This window comes from Carya illinoinensis, chromosome 15 (assembly GCF_018687715.1).
Source record: "Carya illinoinensis cultivar Pawnee chromosome 15, C.illinoinensisPawnee_v1, whole genome shotgun sequence".
NCBI classification, from domain to species: Eukaryota; Viridiplantae; Streptophyta; class Magnoliopsida; order Fagales; family Juglandaceae; genus Carya; species Carya illinoinensis.
In genome coordinates this window covers 19747215-19772602 of record NC_056766.1, presented here as the reverse complement: position 1 = coordinate 19772602, position 25388 = coordinate 19747215, and the positions used below count along the sequence as shown (strand labels likewise).

Genomic DNA, 25388 nt, shown 5'->3' with positions numbered 1-25388 from the left:
TGGAAGAATGACGATTTTCCAGTGCAAATAATAATGTCTGAATGAGCAGATAATATTTTTCTAGATAAGTATTATTGACATTTCAATTTTTTTTTTTAATGAACAATACTTTCGCAAATAATGGGTGAGTGAATCCTTTCTTGCCCAAGCAGGAACCCAAGCTACTCGCTAGTTAAGTTGTAAATGTTTAGTGCACTGTGCAAACAGAGGGGAGAGTACGTGCACAGTGTGTTACAAACATTGACAAGCCACTGTGCAGATGCATTACTTGTGTTAGGCATGGCATAGTGTTGTGTGCATCTCAAGCATTCATGGCATGAATGGTGCCATGCATGGCAACTTGACAGGTGCATGACGTGCGCTTAGAAGTGCCGTGGCCCCGCCGTGGCATGATCGAGAGGCGGTGCTAGCAATGGTGTTTGTCTCCTCTGGGTGGTCCTCTACCACCCTCCCTCCATAGAGGTGGCTTTGCTATGCAAACCACATGCACGAGAACGCATGTGGTAAACACCACTTAGGCCGACACTACCATGGCACAGCAAGGACTCTGGTGACCATTAGGTAGACTGCTGGTGTCCTCTATTGCTGTCTAAGTGGCTCCTGCCCATGGTGGCCATGTCCACAAGCCTTGTGGAGGCATGTGGACATGCTCCCGAGATACATCTCAGCCACCACGAGGGTCGTCAACTTTTTCTACCTTGGCTAGGGTGGTCCTTGGCAACGAAGACTGTGCATGGTGGGCAATCGGTGCACGTTGCCTTGTGCACCCTGAAGGGAGCCCCACTTCTCATGGCTCCCACAAGCTGGCAAGCAACTACCCACCACTACCAAGACTTCCGACGATCTTTGTAGTCAGTGGGGTACCATTCACGACCATGCATTACGTTGCCCGACCGCCTAGTGGCGGGCACGTTACTTGGCTATGCAATGGGTTGCCCTGCTATTTAGTGGTGAGCATGTTGCTCGACCAAGCAGTGTGTTGCCCAACCACTCAATGAGTCCCTCAACCACACAAGTTCCTTGGCCAAGCATGGGGGCAATATCCTGCCTAGTAAGAAATTGACAAGCTCGAGATCTTGCTAGACCACCCAATTGTGGGCATGACATGTCACTCAGCCACTGACAAGCATCTCGCCTACTTGCTCCTCCCCCACTTTCTCGGTCCTGGCTTCCCCGGCCACTAGCTTCTCGGCCTTGTGTTCCTTAGCCTTTGTCAGGTGCTCACCCACGATTTGTGCCATGTTGCTCGATCACCCAATGAGGGACACCCCTTTGCTCGGCCACCCACTGGCACGCACATCCTCTTCGGCCATGCATGCATCTCGACCACATGCAAACGGAGAGCCACGGGCAACCATCTCGCCATGCATTTTAGCCCCTCATCTTAGACACCATCCTCGGACAGTCAGCTCCTCGGCCACACGCATCCCGACCGTCTTGCTTAAGCACCACCTGTACAGCTTCTTGGAGGTGCACGACCACAAAGAGAGACCTGATCCAATTCGAGCTTTCTCTAGGGCACGTTGCATGGCTCATTCAACTTCATCAGCCCTTGTTCGACAAACCCATGCTCAGCCATAGAACTTTCTTGGACATTAATCTTCCTTGACCAGAGTATTGCCTGAACATGACCGTTGTATTAAACCACATGGTTCACCACTAGCAAGCATATTCCATGTGACAAGGAGTTCCACAACCACATGTTACCTATCCCATGCAACATACCATGTCCTACACCACAATGAAGACAACAGTTGACTCGCCCACAATGCAAGCCCAAAAAATATATATATGTATATATATAGAAGATGAAACAACAACCACCGCTAGTAGATAATTTCAGTCAAGCAAAGATCAGCTACAACAGTTAAAACATCTTGGTTTGTCTCTCTCAAGGTTTGTGTGAATTTCATTTTTACTAACAAAATTCGTTTTTGTGGTGTGGAACAACGGCTACGTAGCCCTACTCAGGCCTTGCTTGAGCATCTTAATATGTCTCCATCAAAATGAGCTGCTTGGCATTGCGAGCACTCGAATCTTCATCATCGCAGAAACATGGCTACCCACAGGCCTCACCAACATGTATCTGACCCTCGCCATGCACTAGCAAAGTGATTCAATTTTGCAAACCTCACATTTTTATTTGGGTTATTTATGCTAATCGGGTTGACTTTTTTAGCACAGGTAAACATCTTCTTCAACTAAGCTGATTTCCTTGACTAACCATGAATTCAAGCCAGGAACAAGTCCTAGGACTTGCCTAGACGACCCATTTGACACAAGTCCCTTAACTTGCCAACCTTTATGCAAAAAAGATGAGTCATTTGATTCGCCACAAAGTTTAGGATAGGCACTAGTCCTTGGACTTGCCTAGATGGCTAGTCGAACACAAGTCCCTTGACTTGTTGATCTTCATACAAATAAGCCGAGTCCCTTGATTTGTTACGAAGTTTAGGCTAGGCACCAGTCCCTAGACTTGCTCAGATGGCCAGTTGGACACAAGTCCCTTTAGTTGCTGACCTTTATGCTACAAGTCGAGTCTTTTGATTCACCACGAAGTTTAGGGCGAGAAATAGTCTCTGGACTCGTCCAGACAACCATTCAAACACAAGTTCTTTGACTTGCCGACCTTCGTATTACATGCTGAGTTTCTTGATTTGCCATGAAGTTTGGGTCGGGCACCAGTCCCTGAACTTGCCCAGATAGTCAGTCAAATACAAGTCCCTTGACTTGCCGACCTTTGTCCTACAAGTTGAGTTCCTTGATTTGCTATGAAGCTTAGGCTGGATACCAGTCCCTGGACTCGCCCAAACGGCCAGTTGGACACAAGTTTTTTGACTTGCTGACCTTCATGCTATAAGCCAAGTCCCTTGATTCGTCATAAAGTTTAGGCTGGGCACCAGCTCTCAGACTTGCCCAGAGGACTAGTTGGACACAAGTCCCTTGACTTGCTGACTTTCGTGCCACCAAGCAAAGTCCCCTAACGCACCACGAAGTTAGGCCAAACACAAGTCCCTTGACTCGCCCCTGGATAGCAACACCAACACAACATCTTCCCTAGCAAACACTGAGTGTTACACTCATGCCACGACAACTGCCTTAGACCTTCACCACACTTCAACAAGAAAATTTAGGTTTGTAAATTTTGTACTTGTGATTAGAGATTATTTCACTAATTGGTTTGACTTTTGCAGGACTATCAAACATCTCCTGCTTACCTTCCTATCGAGGGTGAACAGGTGGGTCGAGCCTAATGCCAGCTCAGACTATCTCACAGTGAAGCGTGGATCCAGTCTTTCTACTACCGACATTATTCTTGAGATGACATCTCTTTCAGCAAACATCGAATGTTACACTCGTGCACAACCACCTTTCTCGATTTATTTTCAACAACGAGTCAACAGATAGGAAAGGCTAGGGACCGCCTAGCTCCCCAGGTGCCTAAATAGGCAAGTAGATCACTTGACTGCCTGGTCTTTGCACTCCAAGACGACCCACACGCTTGTACCTGACACGGTCGAGCCGGCCTCCTTCTTATCTTGCCAAGATGAACTCTGGGCTCACACTTACATGGTCGAGCCTATCTCCCACACATCTCCTGCCAAGGTCGGGCTCTATGTTTGCGCTTTACACAGTTGAGCCCATCTCCTGCCTAACCTTATACTAAAAAATCCTTATACTGGGGACATACTCTCGAAATTTGTTTTTCTATGAGTTTGTTATGGATTTCTGCATTTCTTTTGCATATTCTATCTTAAAGATTCTCAAAGTCATTTTTTAAAAAAATTGCGGAAGGGGATAAAATATTCCAAGCTCAAATAGATCAAGCTAGCCCATCAAAGGGGCCCCCACTAGAAGACAAATAAGAATATAGGGGAAGAAGAGACAGAGGAGATAAATAGGAGACAAGAGAAAAGAGAGTGTCAAAGGGAAAAGAAAAAAGGGATGGAAAGGAAGAAAAAAAAGAGAAATGAAGGAAAGCAAGTTAGGCATGCCAACGAGGACTGGAATAAAGTTGCCATTTCTCACCACTCCCAATGCAATAAAAAGGGATCTAACTAGAAGAGAAAGGGGTTTCTTCGACTTGGATTTCTTTTTCTTCAGCTTCTTCAACCTCAAGATGAGAGCTCTCGTGGGAATATCACCTCCACCAAGTAGATATCTGACCCTATTGTACAGTGAGAAATGAGAGCCTATGAGAGATTGTAAAACAATCATATTATATTGGATCTCCCCTCTCCAAACGTCCTTGAACATAGGCACTATGCCGAAACACATAAATCTATGTGTCTCCCTTTCCTTTATTTTTCCTGCATTTATTTTCCATTTACTACTATGGATGTACATACCGACGACATATAACTATACCGGACCATTGTTGGGGGCTCCAAATCACACCGATGGAGGCACAAATCATTACAGCGGGTTGATAATGACTCTTTCTCCCATTTCGGCCTCTTGTGTGATTTTTTCAACATTAAGAAGCATGGTTCTCTGTCCTTTTGAGTATTTATTTAACGAAGAAGAAAGCCAAAGAAATAGCAGTCGAATAATTTAGAAAGTTAAAGGAAAGTGTTGTTTGCCAAAAAATAAATAAATAATAGAAAATAATAAACTCACAATTCTTTTCAAAACTATGTTATTATAAAAGGTATTTTTATAAAATAACTTATAAAAATATCATCATTGTTAAAAGAGAGCTATCATATTAATAATAATATAAAAGTCAGATTCTTCAAACTTAAGAAAGTTAAAAATTTAACATAACTCCTAAGGTTGATTGTGGTGACAATATGTTCTTGTTAAACCAATCATGTTGATTTCATAATTCATTTTATAGTGATGTTACCCCTAACCGGATCTAGAATAGGATTGGGCGGTAGGTTTCAGCATTTGGCTTGTCTCGGCGAGTGGGGGCACTCACTTGCATGTTAGGAGGTGTAAGGGGATGGGGCCCAGGCTAGGCCCAAGCCTGCCCATGTTTCTCCCGTCCGCCCGACCCAATACATACCTATATATAAACTAAAAAAAAACTAAAAAAAAAAACCTTCTACCCATGCCACTCCCTCTCTGTGTGTTTAGCCCCATGAATGGTCTTTTAGACTCTCTTTCTCTCGCCATCACCCCCTAACCTGGGGTTTGGGGCCCCCTCTGCTCATGCAGGGTGGGACGAGGGCTTTTTCAAGATTAAACCCTGGGAGGTGTGGGTAGCACCCCTAATCTAAAAATGTAGAACTTTTTCATCTCAAGATTAAGAGCTTGTTTTGATGTAAGATAGTTTTGTAAATAATGTGTATTACTGTAAAGACTTGTAAAAACATTTTAAGAAAAAGATTTTATAGAACTTTAAAAAAGTGATAGGACCCACTATATAATTATGTTTAGATGTAAAAATCTTAAAGAAATAATGTAAGAAAATTTGAGAAAATTTGTTTATATTAATATAACAAAAACATAAAACTTAATAGCCACCCTGCAGTGGCTAGAGAAGCAACCATGGGCAACCAGATTTGACCCAATCTGAGCCAGTTGTGGTAGCTAGGGTGGCCACCTTGTGGTGGCACTACCTTGTATTTCATATTTTTTATTTATTTAATTTTTTAAATAATTAGTTTATATAAATTTATTTTCAAGGATTTTCTTTTGAGTTTTGGGTGAATGAACAAATTTTGAGAAGTTTTAGCACTATAGGTGTTGTATGTTTCGGAATGAAACTATGTCTTTGACAAAAAAAATATTTGAATATTACGTCTCACCTTATATCTAAACATTGCCTAAAATTATATGTGAGTTGAGTATCAATTATTTAAACTTTGTCTGTTTAATTTTTATTTTAATATGAGCCAACTTTGAGGGATCACTTATATAGATATATATATATATATATCTATCATGTTCAGTTTTGTTTCATTTCTTTTTCAACCAAATTTGAGTTTGCTCACAAATTTTTTATTAATTTAGTATTTTGTCAAATGAAATAGATCCCATTACAAAATATTCCATAGATTCAAGTTAATTAGATTTAGCATCCAACTTAGAAAATTTTGGTGGGGTCATAGTTTTGCAATTTGCATTGGCTAAAATTACAAGTTGTTGGTAAACAAAGTATCTGCTAAGATTATATCTTTTAAATGGGAAATGATAAGGTCCAGACATGGTGTTAAGGTTGGATTTACAACCTCCAATAAATATGTGACATGTATGATTTTTAACAAATGATGAATAGAAGTGCTTGCAGGCAACAAACTCACATGTATACCTTTTCTCCCTATCTCTATTCAGTTCTGCTAGGGACAAGCGGGGTGTGCAAGCAGGGGGTAATCGGCCGTACGTAAATGCTTACGTGGAAAAAAAATAAAAATAAAAATAAAATAAAAGTCAGAGCTCTCTCACTCTCTATCTTCCCTTCCGATTCTACCTTCCTGGGTTTTCTTCCATCTCTTTTTTTGCTTCTTTTTTTTTCTTGATCATAAATTGTGAGAAACGTTAAAAATGCAACCAATGGAGACTGAGTTTCAGAAAAAAAAAAATGCAAAAATACTCAAAAGTACACTGGATTGCAGATGGCAAGACACTTCTCTTCGTCTTCGTGCGTAACTGAGTGACAAATTTTGTGGGTTGGCATTGTTGATCTGTGCACCATGGGTTGGAGCTTCTTTAGAATATTTTGCTTCTCTTTTCACTATGTATTGAAACTTTTCTTGAAAATTTTTTGAGACAGATCTGTGCAAAATCAAGGTGTTTACTTTCTCCCTCTTGGTTGCCAACCATAGTGTCGGCACAACCAGTGTATTTCTTATTCTCTTTCGGATTTCTATTTCCTCTACAACCCAGTATATTTCTAAGCAAAAAACTTATTCTCTTTCTGATTTTAGATCCTCTGCAACCAAGATGATTTTTATTTCTAAAAAATACACCAAGGGGCGAACGAAAGGGGAACGAAGAAGATAAACTTTTGAGAAAAGAGCTCAGCCCAGCTTCTGCTCTGTTCGTTCTTCAATTGAGATTAGATTCGGTTTATTTTTTTCATTGATGTTCTTAGAGAATTTTTTTTTTCTCGGTGGTTTCCAGAGTTGCGAAAATCAATTCTTGTTCTTGGTGTTTTTGTTTTTGTTTTTGTTTTTTTCGCGTGGTGGCTGCGCACATCTGAGTTTGTCGGTAGTTTCTGATGGTGACTAAGTGGTGGTCGAACACTTATGCAGTGCAGGGCAGTGATTTCTTTATTTCTGAGCAGTGACTCTCTCTGTGCCAGCATTCTCTAAGGGTGGTGGTGTGTGAAGGTCTAAGGAGAAAATCGGTCTAAGGACCAAGAACCCAGAAATTATGCCGTTTTCATAAAGGGCTGACATATCATCAAGCCGTTTGCTCCTTGCGACTGCATCTAGCATTTTTGATCTCTACTTCTCTCATCTTTCCCCGCCTCTCTCCCTTATAGGCGAAGCAAGGAATAAGAGAGAGGGAGAAGGGAGATGAGAGGTTAGAAGAGAGATGGAGATAGAAGGAAACCCTAGCCTCAACTTGTATTCATTGTGAATAACATAAATCTCCTAGGTGTCTCTTTTCATTGTGAAAAATGAAAATTCACACCATGTTGGAGATTTGAAGATTTCCCCCTTTTAAATTAGTTACATAATTTTTGTATATGAAATTTTGAGGATTAATTTGACAAACCTCTTTCCAGCAAACTAGAATATTTACTTTGTTTATAAATTCCAATAAGTTAATTTTGAGATTTTTTTTTTTTTATATCATAATTCACATATCTATTTATATCAAGACCTGTATTAAAAAATCTATTGCATGGAAAACATGATTCCTTCTTATATTTTCATGGAATTTAAAAAAGAAATTATAAAATAAAACTAAATAAGCACATGCAAAAATTAAATAAATTTATATACTAAAATGATGATAAGTGTTATATCAATTAAAAGACATCAAAAAAGTAAACTAAATATTTATGTGATAATCTCATAATAGATTTCAAAATTTTGACACAAGATTCCAGAATCTAGAAGATCCGAGGAGTTACTCATAAAGATATTATTGATATATCAATATATACTATTTATAGCATCCACTTCTCATAATTTTGAATAAGTAAAAGATCATTCTTTTCTAACATATTCACATAAATAAAAAATTTTAGAATCCAACATCAAAAATTACGTTAATTTGGTAGTTTATATTTATGTGAATTGTTTGTAAATGAATTATTTGTCTAAAAAGGTGGATTAATTTATTAAAGATTAAAAAAAATAAATAAAATAACTATAGTATTTAGTTCATTTACCGCCGTACATGAGAGTCCGAGGCCATTACCTGTTGATAGTCGATCTTATAGAAAGAGAGACACATGAAGATTCAAAACATTCTACGGTTTTGACCCTTTGCTATGATTCAATTATAGAGAGAAAGAGATCATCCTTGAGCCGCATATTCCTCGATGTCGCTCTTAAATCAGCTCTTCAACAGAGGCGTTTTTGGCACAAAATGGTCGGTCGTACTGTTCTTTGCAGCATCTCCTTATTTTTCATTTTCTGACTCTTTATATCCTGTAATTAATTTTGTGATCTGCGTGTTATTTGTTTTCTGATTGTGGTTTGACTTCTTATTGCTTTTATAGTTTTGGTTGGTCAGCTTGTAGAGTATCCAAGGTTTAAATTTCGGTGAATTTGTAGATTTAGTGAGGGATTTGTTTGTTGTAATCATCTTTATGTGAGATACACACTGCCCCATTAATGGATTTCGCCATATGGGCTTCTTTCAGCCAAAATTGTTTCGGTTATTAGCAAAACAAATTATAATTAGCAGTACTTTAAAATTTGTTCATTTTTTTTTTTTTTTTTTTTTTTTTTTTTTTTTTTTTTTTTTTTTTTTCTAGTCATCGATGGTACTTGCTTCTGGAAAGTAATATTTTTCTTTGAATTGTCTTGATCCATAGTTCATTGATTTCATGCCACCTAGTTTGATTTTAGATACTCCCTATAATATTATACCTTTGAGCTTTACAATTGACTGTGTGCGTTCTTTTATTTTTCTTTGTGCATATCTAATGTTTTAAGGGTAATTTTGTAGCAAAACATGCTTGAGCTTGGCAATCTCACGCATCAAATTGCTGCAAAACAAGAGAGACATGCACCTCAAACATATGCGCAAGGAGATAGCGCAGTTCTTGCAAGCTGGCCAAGAAGCAATAGCTAGAATACGGGTGCCCCTTCAAACATATGATCATGCTTACCTATTTCAAGTCATTTTTTTTTCATAGTACGAGTATTCATATTTGATTCTTGTTCATTTATTTATTTGGTTAGGTGGAACATGTTATAAGGGAACAGAACATATGGGCTGCATATGAGATATTAGAGCTGTTCTGTGAATTTGTTCTTGCACGTGTTCCTATAATTGAAAGCCAGAGGTAAATCTGTTAATTGAGTTTGTGTATTTTTTTCATTCAAGACACAGTTCTAAAATACTTGGCCTTTCTTGCAAGTCAAAATGGTAAACCTAAAAGAGTGCTATGCTGAATGAATCTCTTCTGCAGACAGTTGCTTTCCAATTTTACCTTGCTTTTCCCCCGCTTTTCCCCCAGATCCATTTAACTACAAGTCTGCTGCAATTCCATAATCATACTTGATAAATGTGAGTTACACCAGATATCTTGTCACGGCTTCCGTGATAATAGGAAGAAATACTTCAAAAATAATCACCGTAGCTAACCAAATTTGGCCAATAATGTTGGGAATTTTTTATCCATTCATCCCGAAAGCTTGAGAAGCCCCTTGAGACGGGCTTCACATGTTTGTTTTAGCATTTAAACATCAATACATGTATTCGTGATTGACTTGTCAGTTAAACTTCTTTAAATTTGACAGAACAATACATAAGCTATTTTTCATCTTCTCTTTGGCTAAACACCATCTATGCCAGTCTCCTGCTGTGCAACCTCTGGCCTGTTAGATTGGGGTATACCTTTGTTGAAGATTTGCAAACTCCAAAGAGCCAAAACTAATGGACCAAACAGTCAATGTTTTGCCTCAACCGTTGAATGCCTATCTGGAAAGCTTGTTTTAAACAATCTAGCATGCAGCTCAAGAAATTAATTTTAGTTTTGGTTGCATATTATTTGGTGGATATGTTGTTAACATAACCATTTTCTGTATCAAAATGGGTGGATGAAAGAGAGAGGTGGTTGTAAAGTTTTATACAATTATGAGAATGCAGGGGTGGGTCTGAAGGGCCCTGCCTTGGAGTGGTTCCCTGACATATCTATATAAAATGAGCATGAATGAAGTTAGAATGTTATATGTTGTGGAAATATAATAAAAAATAAAGCAATTTTCAATTTACCTTGGGAGTGCACTAATTGACTTGAAGACGATGAATCAACTGAGTTGGTTTTTGGATTTTCAAATTTCAATCAAGGCTAATGGAGAGTGTGGAGTAATTTGCTACAAGTTGGAGGCTTTTTAAAGACTAGAAGAAAGCCAGCCAGAAATATGTGGGTAATGATTATGACCAATGAAACAAGGGACAATCACCTGACATATATTTGAGTGGTTGAGTTTATGAATTCATAATTTATTTGGGTGAACACAAAAAAAATGTTGTTGTACTTTTGATATTCTAAAATGGGTCAATTGAATAAGAGAATTAGAAAAGATAAGAAGAAGAAGAAGAAGAAGAAAAAAAGATGTATTGAAGGGCCCATCAAATTGGATTCATGTTGTATTTTTCTATGTTGACTTGGTCTCTTTTGTTTTTATTGGAAAAAAGAAGAAGCTATTTTTGTTGTATTTAACTTAATTGAGTGGTAGTCACTATGTCTATCCCATAAAGTTTTTTATTTTTTTATAATTGATAATGAGTGTTTTAAAACAGAAAAATTTTATTTTGTTGATGTTAGGCTAGGATTAATTGCCTAGAGGATCATTGCTAACATCTCTAGCTCTGTATGAATAAAGCAAAGAATTCCTTGGTAAAGTTAAGGTAATAAATTGTTTTGAGTATGAACTGAGGCATAAATGTCTTAGGGGTCTTATTGCTTGTGTGGAGTATGACTGTTAAATGTTTTGCATTTGATTTGTGGCTCTAGAGAATTTCAGATTGATCAATGCCATGTCTTACATAATCAATTATGTTTTACAGAATGTATTTTGTAACATTAATTAATTTATGAAGGGAGAATACATTTTATACTGAAAACTATCACCTCGTTTGCATTATGATGGTATTGCACTTTAAAAATACATTTTAAACTTGTACAAATTTGGGTTTTGAGCTATTTTGTAAACATCCCTTCCTGTATGACAGGGAATGTCCATCAGAATTGCGAGAAGCTATTGCAAGTATAATATTTGCAGCTCCCAGATGTTCAGATGTGCCAGATTTTATGCAGATAAAAAACTTGTTTACTGCAAAATATGGGAAGGAATTTGTCATGGCTGTGTCAGAACTTCGTCCTGACTCTAGCGTCAACCGTACAGTTAAGCAGCTAGCAAATTTTGTAAAGTTTGATATTCTTCAGGGACAGCCATCATGGCTTCAAAATGCTGATATAAATTTCTACTTTATTTTTCTATTAAATTACTTTCTTTTTGCAGGTAATTGAAAAGCTTTCAATTAGTGCTCCAGCATCTGAGGTAAAACTCAAGGTATTGAAGGACATTGCACAAGAGTACAAAGTGCAATGGGATTCTACAAGCACAGAAGCAGAATTTGGTAAAAAGCATGAAGATTTGCTGGTACTTATTCAACTTAGTGCTTCAGTTTAATATTCTGCCTTAGTAGATGGTTGTTGGAATTGAGCACTTTAGGTAGAATGCAAAACCTTCTTCCCATATGGTTAGGAGTGCTACTAATATATAGCTTAGAACAGGTAAGAGATCCAACATAAAACTTTAACTGATCTTATTAAATGAAAATAAAAAATAACATAGTAAGTTTCTAATAACTGAAATGTTTAGAAAACACCAATGACCTAGTAAAAGGCCAAACTAATCCTATGTGTGAAATACCTTGTTTGGGCTAGGTATTATCATTTAGATTTGGCCTGCCTGCTCATCAACCTTCTGATTACATGGTACATTTTAAACATGAAAAAAAAGTAGTTGAAGACCCAATAAATAGCATATCATACAATAAACATAATTTAAATTAGGTTTTACCTTTCGAACACATGTACTCAACATGCATGGCATAAAGAATAACAATTATCGACAATTGCATTGCATGTCCAACAATTAGTAAACAAATGGGGGGGGGGGGGGGGGGACATAGCATATCTTGCAATGAATAAACAATCATCATGTTCCTCACCCAATTAACATGCTTTGTGGCAACAACATTAGCACTTGTCTCTAAGGTGGTCCCATAGTAGGTAGCCATAGGGTGCTAGACTTCTCATAACTTATCTTTGGTGGACCATACCTTTACTTCCACATCCATCCGTGCATCTTTTGTGACTATTGTTTTAATGCTTTAGGCATTCATTTACATAACTTAGCTTTTATCTTGTCTTATGAGCTTTCCATGGCATGTGTATTAACAAGTGAACTAATCATGTGTTCATAACATTCGATTAATCATGTGTTCATAACATTCGATTCTAACATTTGCATGGCATAACAGTAAACATATCATGACAAGTATTGTATGCATCTCAAAACAACTTTGATACATAAAAGGCGCTTTCAATGGAAGGGTCATATATAGCATAATAATTGAACAATACTTTTTCAAGCCAAACAAATGCTTTACCACAACTCATAAAGGTATGATTGCACTACATACTTTATCTTAGCTCCAAAAACCAAAGATGTGTCACTGAACAACCCACAATCTCTTGGATTACACTAGGGGTGCTGGGTGGGCCCTTGCATATTCCACCTGCCTGGATTTTCACCCGCCCTCCCACATAATTATTATATATATATATATAACCCTAACCATTTACTGAGATTCTTCTTCTTCTTCTTCCTCCTTTTCCTCTCCTTTCTTGCCCTAGGCTTCCTTTCTCCTTTCTTCTTTTTTCATTTCTTCTTCTCCTTCCCTCTCCACTCTTCATTCTTCTCTGTCATCACTGTCTCAGATATTATTATTTTGAGACCCACGACCGTGGAACTGGGTCTTGGCTTTTTTTTATTTTTTGGTTGGTTTGAGAGCCATGACCACAACCTTGGGTCTCAGATTTGTTTTTGTTTGTTTTGAGAGCCATGGCTGCAGCTGTGACTTTTAAATATGGTTGCATGGCCGTGGGTCTCAAATGGTTATTTGGTTGTTTTGAGAGGCCGTAGGTCTCAGCTTTGGTTTTTTGGTTGTTTTGATTTGGTGATTGTGAGACTCAAATTTGGATGTTTTTAGCTCAGATGAAGTTGTTGTACGTGTTTGTGATGGGTTATTTGTGAATGGTTGAAAGTTGTGGGATTTTTTGGATCTAATGGCTGGACGGGCTGGCCAGACTGTGATGGTACCAATCCGCCTGTGCGGTCAGCGGGGTGGAAGGACAGTGGCTAAAGGTGGTGCCTGGGACAGGAGGCAAAAGTGCCACCCCGCCCAGTCGGGGGGGCCAGGGGGCAGGTAGGGTGGCTACCAGACCGCATATGGCTGGTAAGTGGTAGCACCCCTAGATTACAATATGGCAGCAAGGACCACTTCCTTGATTGATTCCTTGGTGTTAGCGTCACAGTGATGGGGTAAAAAATTAGGGAGATTGCAGCTGGTTTTTTTTCACACCCTAAATTTGCAGCAGCCTTTTGGAGACAGAAATAGATTTGCAGTCACTGGCAGACTGCTTAGAGAGTGTTCTCCAATAACTTGCCAAGAAAACTTAAGCACAAGGGCTTGTAGAGTGGCCGGCACGGTGATGAATTAATGGCTGCACTTTTCTCTTTGAACTTGAACCATAAAGAGTGAGAGGCTGGTAAAGAGGCAATGACACAAAAGTGTAGGGCTGCTGTTTCGCTTCGTAATTGCCTCTTGGTTTATGGAGGATTGTAACCCTAATTATAACGTCCCAATGGAAGGCCCAAACCACATGGCCCATACTCTAAAAGGACTAGTCAATGATATAATTGGAGTTCTATTGGAACTTTATAAAGAATAAGAACTTGTCATTCCCAAGCAATATGAGATCCCATACATCACTTACCCTTATCATTATCATATGGGGGTATCACATTAATGCATACTAAGGTTGGTGGCAGTAGGGTTTTATTTTCTGGGGTGTCTTGCTGATTTCTCTTTGCTGGCAGCTTGTTGTTGTATAGAGTATCCTATAACCCCAGGCATTATATGGGAGTTGAGGCACAATTGAATTATGGGGCTGCTGAGTTAATGTGGCCTGTAAGTGTTTATAAAATTATGATTAGGGTTTCCCAGCTTGAGGGCTGACATAGAGAGCTTTTATGAGGTTTGTAGAGATAAACTTTGTTTTCGTATTAAAGTTTCTGCTATTTGTGGGGGATGTGGCAGCCCCTGTTCTAGGAAATTCCCATCCAATCTTTCCCAACTTTGGGGATCTAAGGGCCTGGCTGTGACATAAACTTCTGCAGTTGGACTCTAAGAACAAAGCAAGATACAAGGCTCAAATTCTGGTAGGTAAAATGTTGTTCTAGTTGTTGACGTGATAGATGAGGCAAGCTCAATCTTATCTGAGAGCCCAATGATTTTGTAAAGCATGTTTGAGCAAATCAGTTTTTAGCTTGCTGAGTTTGTTAGTAATTAAAATCTTCAAGCAATTGGGGCTAGGGTGCTATGGGCCTTGTTCAAGACTGTTTGCAGGATAAATGCACTAAGCTCAAGATGTGCAACTCCATGACTCCTTGTGGCTTGGCTCTCCTTGCAAGACTACTAAACAATGAGCATGAGGTGAATGAGTTATAACTTTGTCCACAAGCCTCATTGATTACTTTCTTTTTATTTTTCTATGAAATGGAACCTCACAAAAACTGGTGCCTTTGGACCCACCCTAGGGGAGTAAACTCCGTTACTGCAGTCACGACCTCACCCGCTAGAAGTGTGCATTATGGTAATTCAGGATAACTCCTGGCATGGAATGTTACCCTGGATGTTTTGAGTCTACAGCTCATCCTAATCCTGCCCTTTAAGCACTATAGGTTGTTGATTACTTTGAAACCCCTAGGGGTTGGCTCAAGTGGTAAAGGCATTGGACATGGAGGTATGCTCCATTTAGGTCTAAGGTTCGAGTTCCACTGGGTGCAAATAATCTCTAGGTGCCATCGGACTGCGGGCTGTTCCCCTTGAACTACCTGAGGTGGACTTACGAAAAACTCCTTGATGAGGGTCTATGCACCTCCAGGATTAGTCGGGACACTGTTCCCAAACACTCAGTGCCAATCAATCAAAAAAAGGTTATTGATTACTTTGAGATTTTCTGGTTTCTTTATTTTTACTATGTCATCAAACAAAACCTTTTACTCTCTCTGTGGCATGCGCACTTGCCCAGATCCGCCTAAGCTGGGGCACTTCAATTTGCCATTAAGCACAATAACCACTAATATTAAAAAAATGGATTTATTGATTCAGATGTAAATTGTTTCTGGCATTTGAATTAAATGATTGACAGCTACTTAAAATATTTTGTAAACATCTTGATTGGGATAATTAATGATCTATTTGCCTTTTGATTTTATTTAAATTAGTTTTGTCTTTGTGATTTTTATCAGCAGGGTGGATCAAAGCAGATAAGCGATGGAGCTGCAGTTTCTCAAGCTCCAAAGAAACAAGGCTCTTTTGAATCTTCACCTTCTATTGTGGCGGCACAATCTGTTATGTCTCCGGATAGTCGACAGAAAACTCAGCACGTTCAAGCTCCAAGCAGCTCAAACAATGCACCTTTGTTGGGTTGTAATGAAATTGAATCATCAGTAAAAAGTTATGTGGCAGGACCAGTTAATGATGCCAAAAGGGAGACAAGACCACAACCTACTGAAATCTTGGAGAAAGCTCGAGCTGCCATTGCGTCTGCTGAACGGGCATCTGCTGCTGCTCGTGCAGCTGCTGAGCTGGTAAATGTTAACTTTGGATCATTGAAGCTTGAAGAAGGCAAGTCTTCATAGTGCTGAATCGAGTATTTAAGCTGCATTCTTGTGATTTCATCGTGGCATGCGTTCCCAAATCCTTGGAAAAGAAATTGGCTTGGGAATTGAAATTCGTTTGCAACTTTTTCAGTGCTTAATGTCTGAGAACTAAGTTTGGGTCTAAGTATTGAATTTGGGAAGACGTGAAGTTAATTCCCCAGTTCTGTATATTTCCTATGAGTCCAATCCAGCTGCTTCTTGTTGAGATTGGAATTACCTGGACTGAAAGGTGTAAAAATGTAGATTTTCATAGGTTTGCTTTGAGAAAATTTAAAACGGAAATACTCTTTATATTCCTCCAACTTCTAGGCTTTTGACATTTTGTACTGATCTAAACTATCCACATTGGCATCTTCTAATTATTACGAGTTTTACATTTTTGCATCTAAAACTATGTAATCTAAAACTACTTAAAAGGTGTACCATACGTGTCAATAATTGGTGAAAATATCCTATAAGAATACTATACTCATACACCTCCTTTTATTACTATTTTACTATGTATATCTAGTTAGTTTTTTCCTTTATTCTACTTGTATCTAGATTAAAAATTTCAGAATAAGACATTCTTGTATAATTTAGACGAAAACAAATTCAATTAACTAACGTATTCATGTAATTTAATTAAAAATAATTTTAATTTTATAAAAATTGACCATTCTTGTATAATCTAGAAGAAAATAAATTCAATCAACTAACGTATTCATGTAATTTAATTAAAAATAAATTCAATTTTATAAAAAATTGATTACATGAATACGTTGGTTGAAGTTATATTCTTCTAAATTATGCAAGGGTTCCATATTCTTAGACTTTTAATCCAAATTTAAAGAGCAAAAAGAAAAAAACAAAAAACTGAGCAGTAAAGGTGTAAATCATTACCCAAACTGTAATATCACTAGTTGAAGGGTGCAAATGATATTTTTCTAAAATTTAAATGTTTCAGTTTCAGATGCTTAACTCGAAGGCCTTATATCCGTCGTCTGTCCAAAGAATGGTTGGTAGGTCATGCATTAAAGCTAAAATATTTAAAGCTAAAAAAAGAGATTATTTCTTATATGATTCCCAATTAAATGGAGGAAAATGAGGCCCTCAACGGAGGAAAACTCGGCATATAACTCCTTCAGCTTTCTGCAATCTTTTCTGTATTAATGTTCTAAACACAGTTCAGAGAATACTTCACGCTCTTCTACCCCACCCTAACTCTTATAGCTTAAACAAAGGGTTGCAGAGATCCAGGTTGCCAATCTAAAATAACTTTTTTTCTGTTCATGTTGCCATAGACATGGGACTACAGTTGAGAAAAGATGCCCTTTTCACAACATCCCAAAAGCAGGATATTTCAAGAATTGACAAAAATATCCATGGTCGCACAGACTGTAAGACTTGAAATGGCAAGCAATGATTGATTGGTTACAAAGAAACTACATATATGGGGCAGCTGAACCCAGTTGTTTTACTATGTTTCAAATCAGAACAGAGCAAAACCAATGTTTACATTAACATTAGTTCCTTTCTGACCGCATAGGCTGAGCCCCGGCCCCTAGGGTTTGTTTATATATATATATATATAAGAGCCCTAAAGCCATAGGGTTTCGTACTCTTCGAAAATAAAAATCCTTTTGCGTAGGGAGGCACAGTACTGTGTGCAGGCAGAGACAAGTTTGTAATATTACCTGAATGCATATGTGTGTAATATGATCACACTTCTCAACGACATCCCTCTCTCATGCAACTCAAAAAGCCATGTCTATTTCACAAAAGACACATGACTAGCTAGTGATCATGCATGAAACTTCAGCAAACAGTTGTGTTAGGCACACTACATCATCAGCGTCTGCATGTATTCAAAGAGAGAGAGAGAGAGAGAGAGAGAGAGAGGTGGGTCTGTTATGTGACAAAGATGTAACATAGCGTTAGCTGGAGAACTAAGGACAATGCTGAATAAGACCACTAAATAAAACCTGGTGTAAATGATAGCATCCCAAAGGAGAGGCTCGAGCTCGTGATCTGGAACAGAACCCACATAGATTTTGTTGAGATGAGGGGTCCTTTTCGTCTTGAATTTCGTTTTGACTCAGAGATGCTTCAATTGGTCGGTTTAAGATCCGTTCCTTTGTCTATTTTAGTTCTTTCTTTTTCTCTTTTTCACTGAACCATTTACAATCTTAGATTAAAAAGCTTCCCCTTTTTCTTTCGAGTTCCTTTTTCGTTATCCTTTCTTTTCTGTTCCACTTAAGAAATATCTTTATATACGTTTGTCGAGGTCATCATGAATGGTAATTAAGCACAGACGTACGTTGTATAAAACAAAGTCATGTTAGTTAGCTTTTGGTGTCTTCAATAAAAAGAGAGAGAATGCAAAATACATAAAAAGTCGAACAAATCAGCAAGGAACTGTCTACATACATGCAGTTGTTAATTTGCTGGTGCATGGGTGTTTAGTGGGGAAAATAATGGGGTTATTTTACAAGAATATCATCCTAGGATATTGATCACAAACAAGGAGGTAGTTTTGAATATAATAAACATCATGCCTTGGTTTTTTTAAACAACTCATGTGCTTAGCCCATAATGTTCTTGAAGTTTTAGAATTTCTGGGTATATATATTTCATAATTTTTTTTTAAAAATCTTATATGGATTGGGGATCAGAATATCATAATCAATAATTGCACTAGATTTTCATGAGAAAGCTTGAAATATGATGTTTATCAGCACGATCACTACTTCATTTCAAGACCTATAATCATTGAGATTGCAGGTAGACCGAACGAAGTGGATATATAGGATCACAAGTTGATTCTGGTCACATGCAGTACATACCCACAACACACCAAAAAAGTGTTGTTTCACTTATCATTTCTATTCAAACAAAAGCACAAAATTGAATGGAAAGGAGGCCAAATCCGTGAACAAATTGTTTGAAAATCATGACCCACCTATATAGCTTGCGAGTAAATAGGACTGACTGTTCTGTGTTGCATGGTCGAGTACCCCCATCTTCTTAGTTTAGGCGTAGATTGCAAGAAGATTTACTTATTCCTTCAAGAAGAATACTTGCTATATATTATAATTGTTTAGGACTTTAATCTATTTGAGGATTTTAGGGTCTAGCTTAGGCTACAAATTGCTAGCTAGCAAGCTAGCTGCAAATTACATTAATTGATGTCCAATGCAAATTAATTTCAGCTCTAAAGCTTCAACGACTCCATTCTGAAGGTATATATAATCAATAAATATGAATATCGTAGCTAGCTACAGTACTAGGCCTTTTCGATTTTGAGGTACCTGCAACAGCACGCTGGCCATCTAGCTGTTTGCTTGATGCAGTACTACAGTACTACTTAAAGAACAGCTCCGTTTGTCTGTCATTGTAATTATTCTTTATAATTAGTTTGGATATGCAACAAGCAAGTTAGGTGCATTGTTAGATGATATTATTACTTTTCAATGAAACATGAAATAATAATTTAGTATGCGATATTGAGTTCAAACTCTTATTATATATACATTTTGTACTATCCCAATTAAAAAAATATGATCAAGTTCCACTCTTCGATCGTTGGCCTGTCCACATGCTTTCTCGCCTTGCACATGCGGCGTGCGGATCGACACTCAGTTGCTCAAAATGAGCTAGCTTTGATTGTTGAAAAAATTAGTGCTAGCTAGGTAGTGGGTGTAATACTTGAAGATCATTTATCTTTTATAGTACTAGGTTAATATAATACATGACACCCATGATCTCTCTTTCAGCACATTTATGTGTGACGTGGCATTACTAATGGACTAATATTAGACCATTTCTAAATGATTAATATATAGATAATACCATGTACGTACTGCATGTCATTACATGAGAACAAAAGTGGGATGGTGAACTTGTGATACCCTGTATGTGTTGTATCGAATTCTGCATTGCTTGACAGATAAGGAGCTCTTACTGTTTATAAAGATTCCATCAGAATTCCAATGATTATGCTATTGGCTAGTTCTTTGGAAATAGTATACGCCATATGTGACTTGTCACTTGAACCTTCGTTAATGGAGCGGTACAAAACCAAATACTCTAGCAAGATTAATTCTTAGATTGTCAAATCCTGATCAAACAAAATTAGAAATCATGAATAAAATTCTTGTTAGAAATACTAAATTAGAATATATAACGGAAGCGATATTACCTATTTGGCAAATCGTAGATATAGTGTGGTTGTTCCATGGATTCTCCATCATCGTTGTTCATCCAAAATTCTCTCGTATTGATTGTGGAGTGTGCTACGTAGTAATACTAGATTAACACCCACATATTTCACAATCTAAATATCGGGACTAGAGCGAACTATTTTAGAGAGAGATTTTCTATATATGCCACAAGTAAGCTGTCATCCAAAGGGGGGATAGCCTCTTTAAGTAGCCCCCGCCATTAAAGACCAGCTCTCAAGACTCATGAAGTGGTTTAATAGTTACTTCATAACCCCAAAAGAAGGGAAATGGGTGCCACTATGGGTGCCCCTTTATTACAATTCCCGAGTTTCAGTTTCCTAAGCATCATAGGGATAGCGTTTTCTGAGCATGTAAAGATAAAAGATAAACAACACTTAAAAATATTTTGTTAGGACACCTATTGTACTAAGCCCGATTTGGATTTAGGTGTACTTTCATTTTTTAAGCAATACATTCCTCGTGGTCAGAATTTTAGGAATAGCCCATTCTATTACAATTTTTTTTCCCATCAAAATTAAATAGACGTACGATGATCACCACTGGGCGGCCTTGGTGTGGTTGCCTCTAGAACGGTTTCTACACACTTCTTCATAGATCTCCCATAAGCTTCTTTAATATAAGACTTCTCCAAGTAGCTTATATTTAGTCTCCCTAGCCTTTCGTTAGCCTGGTTCACCTTTTCGTAATTCTTTGCCCTACCAATCAATCATTCATCTAAGAGCTCCTTGGATGTCCCTATTTCTAGGTTTATCTTGGTCACAATTCATCTACCTAAGATTCTATTGAGACTTATTTATATCAAACTTCTTGAAGTGATTCTTCACTTTCCATGATTACCTATGTTGATGATGATGGTTTCTATCTTCTTCTAACGACACATGAAATTGTCCTACAAACATATGTTTATAAACTCTAAAGACAGGATGAGTTTTTGAGAAAGGACCCCACTTATACCATCTTCTCTAGCCTCCCTTCTGCCATCTCAATCTCACCTAAATTCTCGGTGGCACTTTGCTAGATCATTATTTTATCCTTAACCTGGCCATGGTCTCCTTCTGCCAAGAGGGTGCCTTAAGGATAAGAACAGTCCCACCACCCTAATGAGTTTATTTACAAACATGCACTTAGATTGGGCCATTTGAGCTTTCATAATCTCTTTAAATATTGGTATTCAATAGCCTTTGTGCTTTGGCCATAAACTTTGTCAAGTTTGCAAAACAAGTTGTTTTGGGGCTAGGAAAACATCACGTTGGATAACTATGATCTACTAATGATCTTGTGATCTAGATTACCTAATTCTTATCCAGCTTATCTGCTAGCATTGCTTCCCAATTCAAACGAAAGACATACTTCCTGAGGGACTCTTTGTTTCTTTGATTGATGGTGATCAAGAGGTATTTTGTTAGTCTCTTTGATGATCACTTTGCCCTAAATTAGATGAAGTGGCTAATAAATAATTTGTATATCTCATTAATGAGCTGGTCAATCTTGTCTTTAATATGTTAAATCATCGTCTTGTTAGCCTGTCCTAATGTACATAGTTTGGAAGGATCTATGTTCACATGATTTCAACGGAAAATATTAATGCTTGTAAAATCACGAGGGCCTTTTAGGTTTTTGAAGTTCTCCATGGTACCGTCCACAGTTTATTAAAATAGAAAATAGAAACTAAAATATAAAATGAACAAGTGATGTGGAGAAACTCTTCTCTCATTGATTCAAATTTATGGTACAGGGAACACTTATATATATACACTATTACAAGAACTGAAAAGAAAAAGAAAACTTCTAAAATTCATCTTTCTATTCTGCTACTAAATTACATATAGTAAATCTCAACTTGTTGGACAATGTGGTGTATCCAGTGCTTTATGCATTGAGACCTTGACTTCTCTTTGTGTGCAGTCATGTATTCCTTCAACTAATGTTTTGAATTTCTATGCAAACACTTTCTCCTTTCTGCTGCTTTCTTCTTTTTGTGAATTGCATCATACTTTATTTACTTTTTCAACGACATGCTTTCCTTGAGTGTTGTAGGTTGTTGCAGGTCTACTTTGGCTGCCGCATACACTCCTTTGTGAGTTGCAACTTTGATGTTTAGTGTCCTCATGTCCTCCTTGCTTGTTCTTTATTTCTTTGTTTTTATTTTGTAAGACAATTCTGTCATACATCTCCATTAGGGAATCTTCAACTTCAAAAGAAGGGCAGGCTCTGTGATCTTACGCAAGATGCGGGGGAGACAATCTTTTGGATAAGGTAGTCTAGAATCCCAAGTACTTCCCATTCATGGCCTTCGTCACTTTGCATGTCTAGTTTGGCTTCTTATCCTTGAACTTTTTACCAATCTCCTTGAACCTTCCCTATCCCTCTTTGTTTTCTCATATTTCTCTTATTAATTAATTAATGTCATGAGGGTTTAATGTAATTATGTAATTATTATAATTACAATGCTATAAGAAGCAAGCCTTATGACAAACTATGGTGAAGTAGAAAAATCTATTTTGAATTGACTACACACACATGCATACATGATATATATATATATATATATATATAGCTAACTTGAGTATATAGTTACAACTTAAGATTTATAATGGAATTAAGGCTCCAAGTTTTATAGGTCCTCTCTTAGTTTCTGCTGAGTAGAGGTTGTTCTTCCTGTCGTTGTATAGGTTGTTTACCTACACTCCCATCTGTAGACCCTACTTTTTTGAAATGGAAGGGAATCTGGAGGAGTTGTATAAAAGTTTATCCCTTGCGGATCAGGAACAAGAGGAGATTCAAGTGGAGACCCACCCATAAATTGGAAGATGCCTTTATTCGTGGAGGTCAATGCTTGATTACACAACTTTTGACAGTGTGGCATGATAATAGAGATGCTTTTAAATTGATGATGAAAAGGATTTGGAGGCTTGTCAAGAATATCATATTTTTTGAATTGACTTCTACGTTAATACTTATTGAATTTGAAGATATTAGAGATAAGAAGCGTGTGAATTGAGAAGGCCCCTAGTCTTTTGACAAACAATTGGTGTTGCTAGAAGAGGTGGAAGGGAATCAACCTATAACAGCCCGCTAGAAATTTAATGGTGAAATTTCTATTGGTTTTAGGAATCTCGTGAAGACCCCATAAGTTTTCACGAATCCATTAATCGTATAGGTTTTAGTCTAACCACATAGTTAGTGTTATTACTCACTATGTAATCAGAAGTGTGGAATGTCCAAATTAAATTAGAAAAGTTTTAATTAGACACCTTAGCATTGATTTTGGCCAAGTAATTTCATCCTCCTATATGGCTAATCAGATGTCTTCAAGAGGATCTAGAAGGCTCTAGAAGGAAAAAATTCAAAGAGCTACCTCACTCTTCCAAGTTTATACTCTACCATTAGAAAATATCTTGGGCTGATATTTGTGGATATTTTTAGGTAAAAATATTTTGAGCTGATTTTTGTGGATATTATTGGGTAAAAATATCTTGAGATGATATTTGTGGATATTTTTGGGTAAAAATATCTTGAACTGATTTTCGTGGATATTATTGGGTAAAAATATATTGAGCTGATTTTTGTGGATATTATTGGGTAAGAAAAACCAACACTCAACCCTCACTTCAGCCTCATCCTTTTCCATATCTTGTGCATAAATATCTCCAGCCTACTCCCACGAAATCATCTTCCTTTACACCTTTCATTGAAAGAACACCAAACACTCTCTCGGACAACTTTTAGGTATTCTTTTGCACGTTCATTTTGAAGTTTTTGTAAGTGTTTTATCATAAAGTCTCCTTAATACAAATTGTTAATTTTTTGGTATAGTTTATGTGGATAGCTTATTTGTTCCATTTGAAGATCATTTGGTCAGTCAAATATTGTTTAAACTCTAGAAAGGTCATTCTGGGAGATAAACTGGAGAATATGTTGTATTTTGGAGTTTTTGACAAAGCTAATGGATAGATCTTGGTCTGAAATTTTTATAGAGTATTATTAACATGTGTATATGATTATTGGTTTAGTATTTGTTGCATGATTATAGGTTTTGATGAAATATTTTCTTAGATCTAGAAACTTAGAAACTGGAAGATGAAAAACAGTTTCTGTTTTGAGAAAGTTTAAATCTTTGGTGGTTTAAACCTATTCCAATAGCTTTGATAATTTTATTTAAGGATCATAAGCCTCTTATATACATATTAAAATACTATTTTGAAGATATTTGATGTTAGTTTCAAAGATATGAAATATTATGCAAAGAGATGTTCAGATAGGCCAAAGTGTGAATGTTTTTGGCTCAATTTATATTTTGGTTAATGTTTAACCATGTGATCTTGAATTAGAAGCTTATATATGTTTTAGGATATCTTTTTAAATCATGTGATGGTTTGGTTTGAAGATCACATCTTTATAAGTCATAGATCAAAAGGTTAATCAAAACAAGTTGAAACAAAAATCAATGGAAATAGTATATGGAATTTCGGCCCTATGGAGTTTTAATAGTTGTGATTAGTTTTAAATTTTTATAAATTGATATTTGAGTTTAGGATAAAATTTACATGAGGCATGTAAATTTTGGTGACTTTTGAAGTCAGTATGCAAAATCCTTAAGTTAGGGGTAAAACGACCATTTTACTACATGTAGAGGGTAAAATGAAAATTTTACTCTTTAAGTTAGTATTTTTCCATATTTAAAATTATTAATGATTTAGTTCTAAGTTTTAGAATTACTAATTACAGTTCCTCGTGACTGCACTTGAGCTTTTATAAGAAACGTGGAGATCGAGGTAAGTTAGCTTTTAACTTACTAGCAGTTTACTGAGTATGTGTGCTAAGTAAAGGAATTGCAGTGTATGTATGTGTGTTATCATATATGCCATGTCATGCCAAGTTGTCACATATTTGTTTGTTACACGAAATTTATTCTGTTATCAGTTTTCATCTGTTACACAAGATTTTTTATTATGTATTGCTATACATTACAAGTACATCATGTTAAGTATGCCATCTACTATATGTATGTCATGTCATGTTCACTGTTGCAAGTATGTCATGTTAAGTATGATTCCGTTACATG

General features: G+C 37.0%; 1 protein-coding gene across 2 annotated transcripts; it reads left to right on the top strand.

Moving 5' to 3' along the window:
* Nucleotides 1-8300: 8300 nt before the first annotated feature.
* Nucleotides 8301-16402, top strand: LOC122296355 (IST1 homolog). 2 transcript variants are annotated; one of them, XM_043105965.1, is made up of 6 exons: nucleotides 8301-8496; nucleotides 9079-9211; nucleotides 9315-9418; nucleotides 11314-11485; nucleotides 11604-11744; nucleotides 15690-16402. In XM_043105965.1, exons 1-6 carry the CDS (start codon nucleotides 8447-8449, stop codon nucleotides 16077-16079), a joined length of 990 nt encoding a protein of 329 aa, XP_042961899.1. In that variant the 5' UTR covers nucleotides 8301-8446; the 3' UTR covers nucleotides 16080-16402. The 2 variants fall into 2 exon arrangements, with proteins under 2 accessions (XP_042961899.1, XP_042961898.1); XM_043105964.1 differs by having other exon boundaries at nucleotides 8302-8496; nucleotides 15687-16402.
* Nucleotides 16403-25388: the final 8986 nt, after the last annotated feature.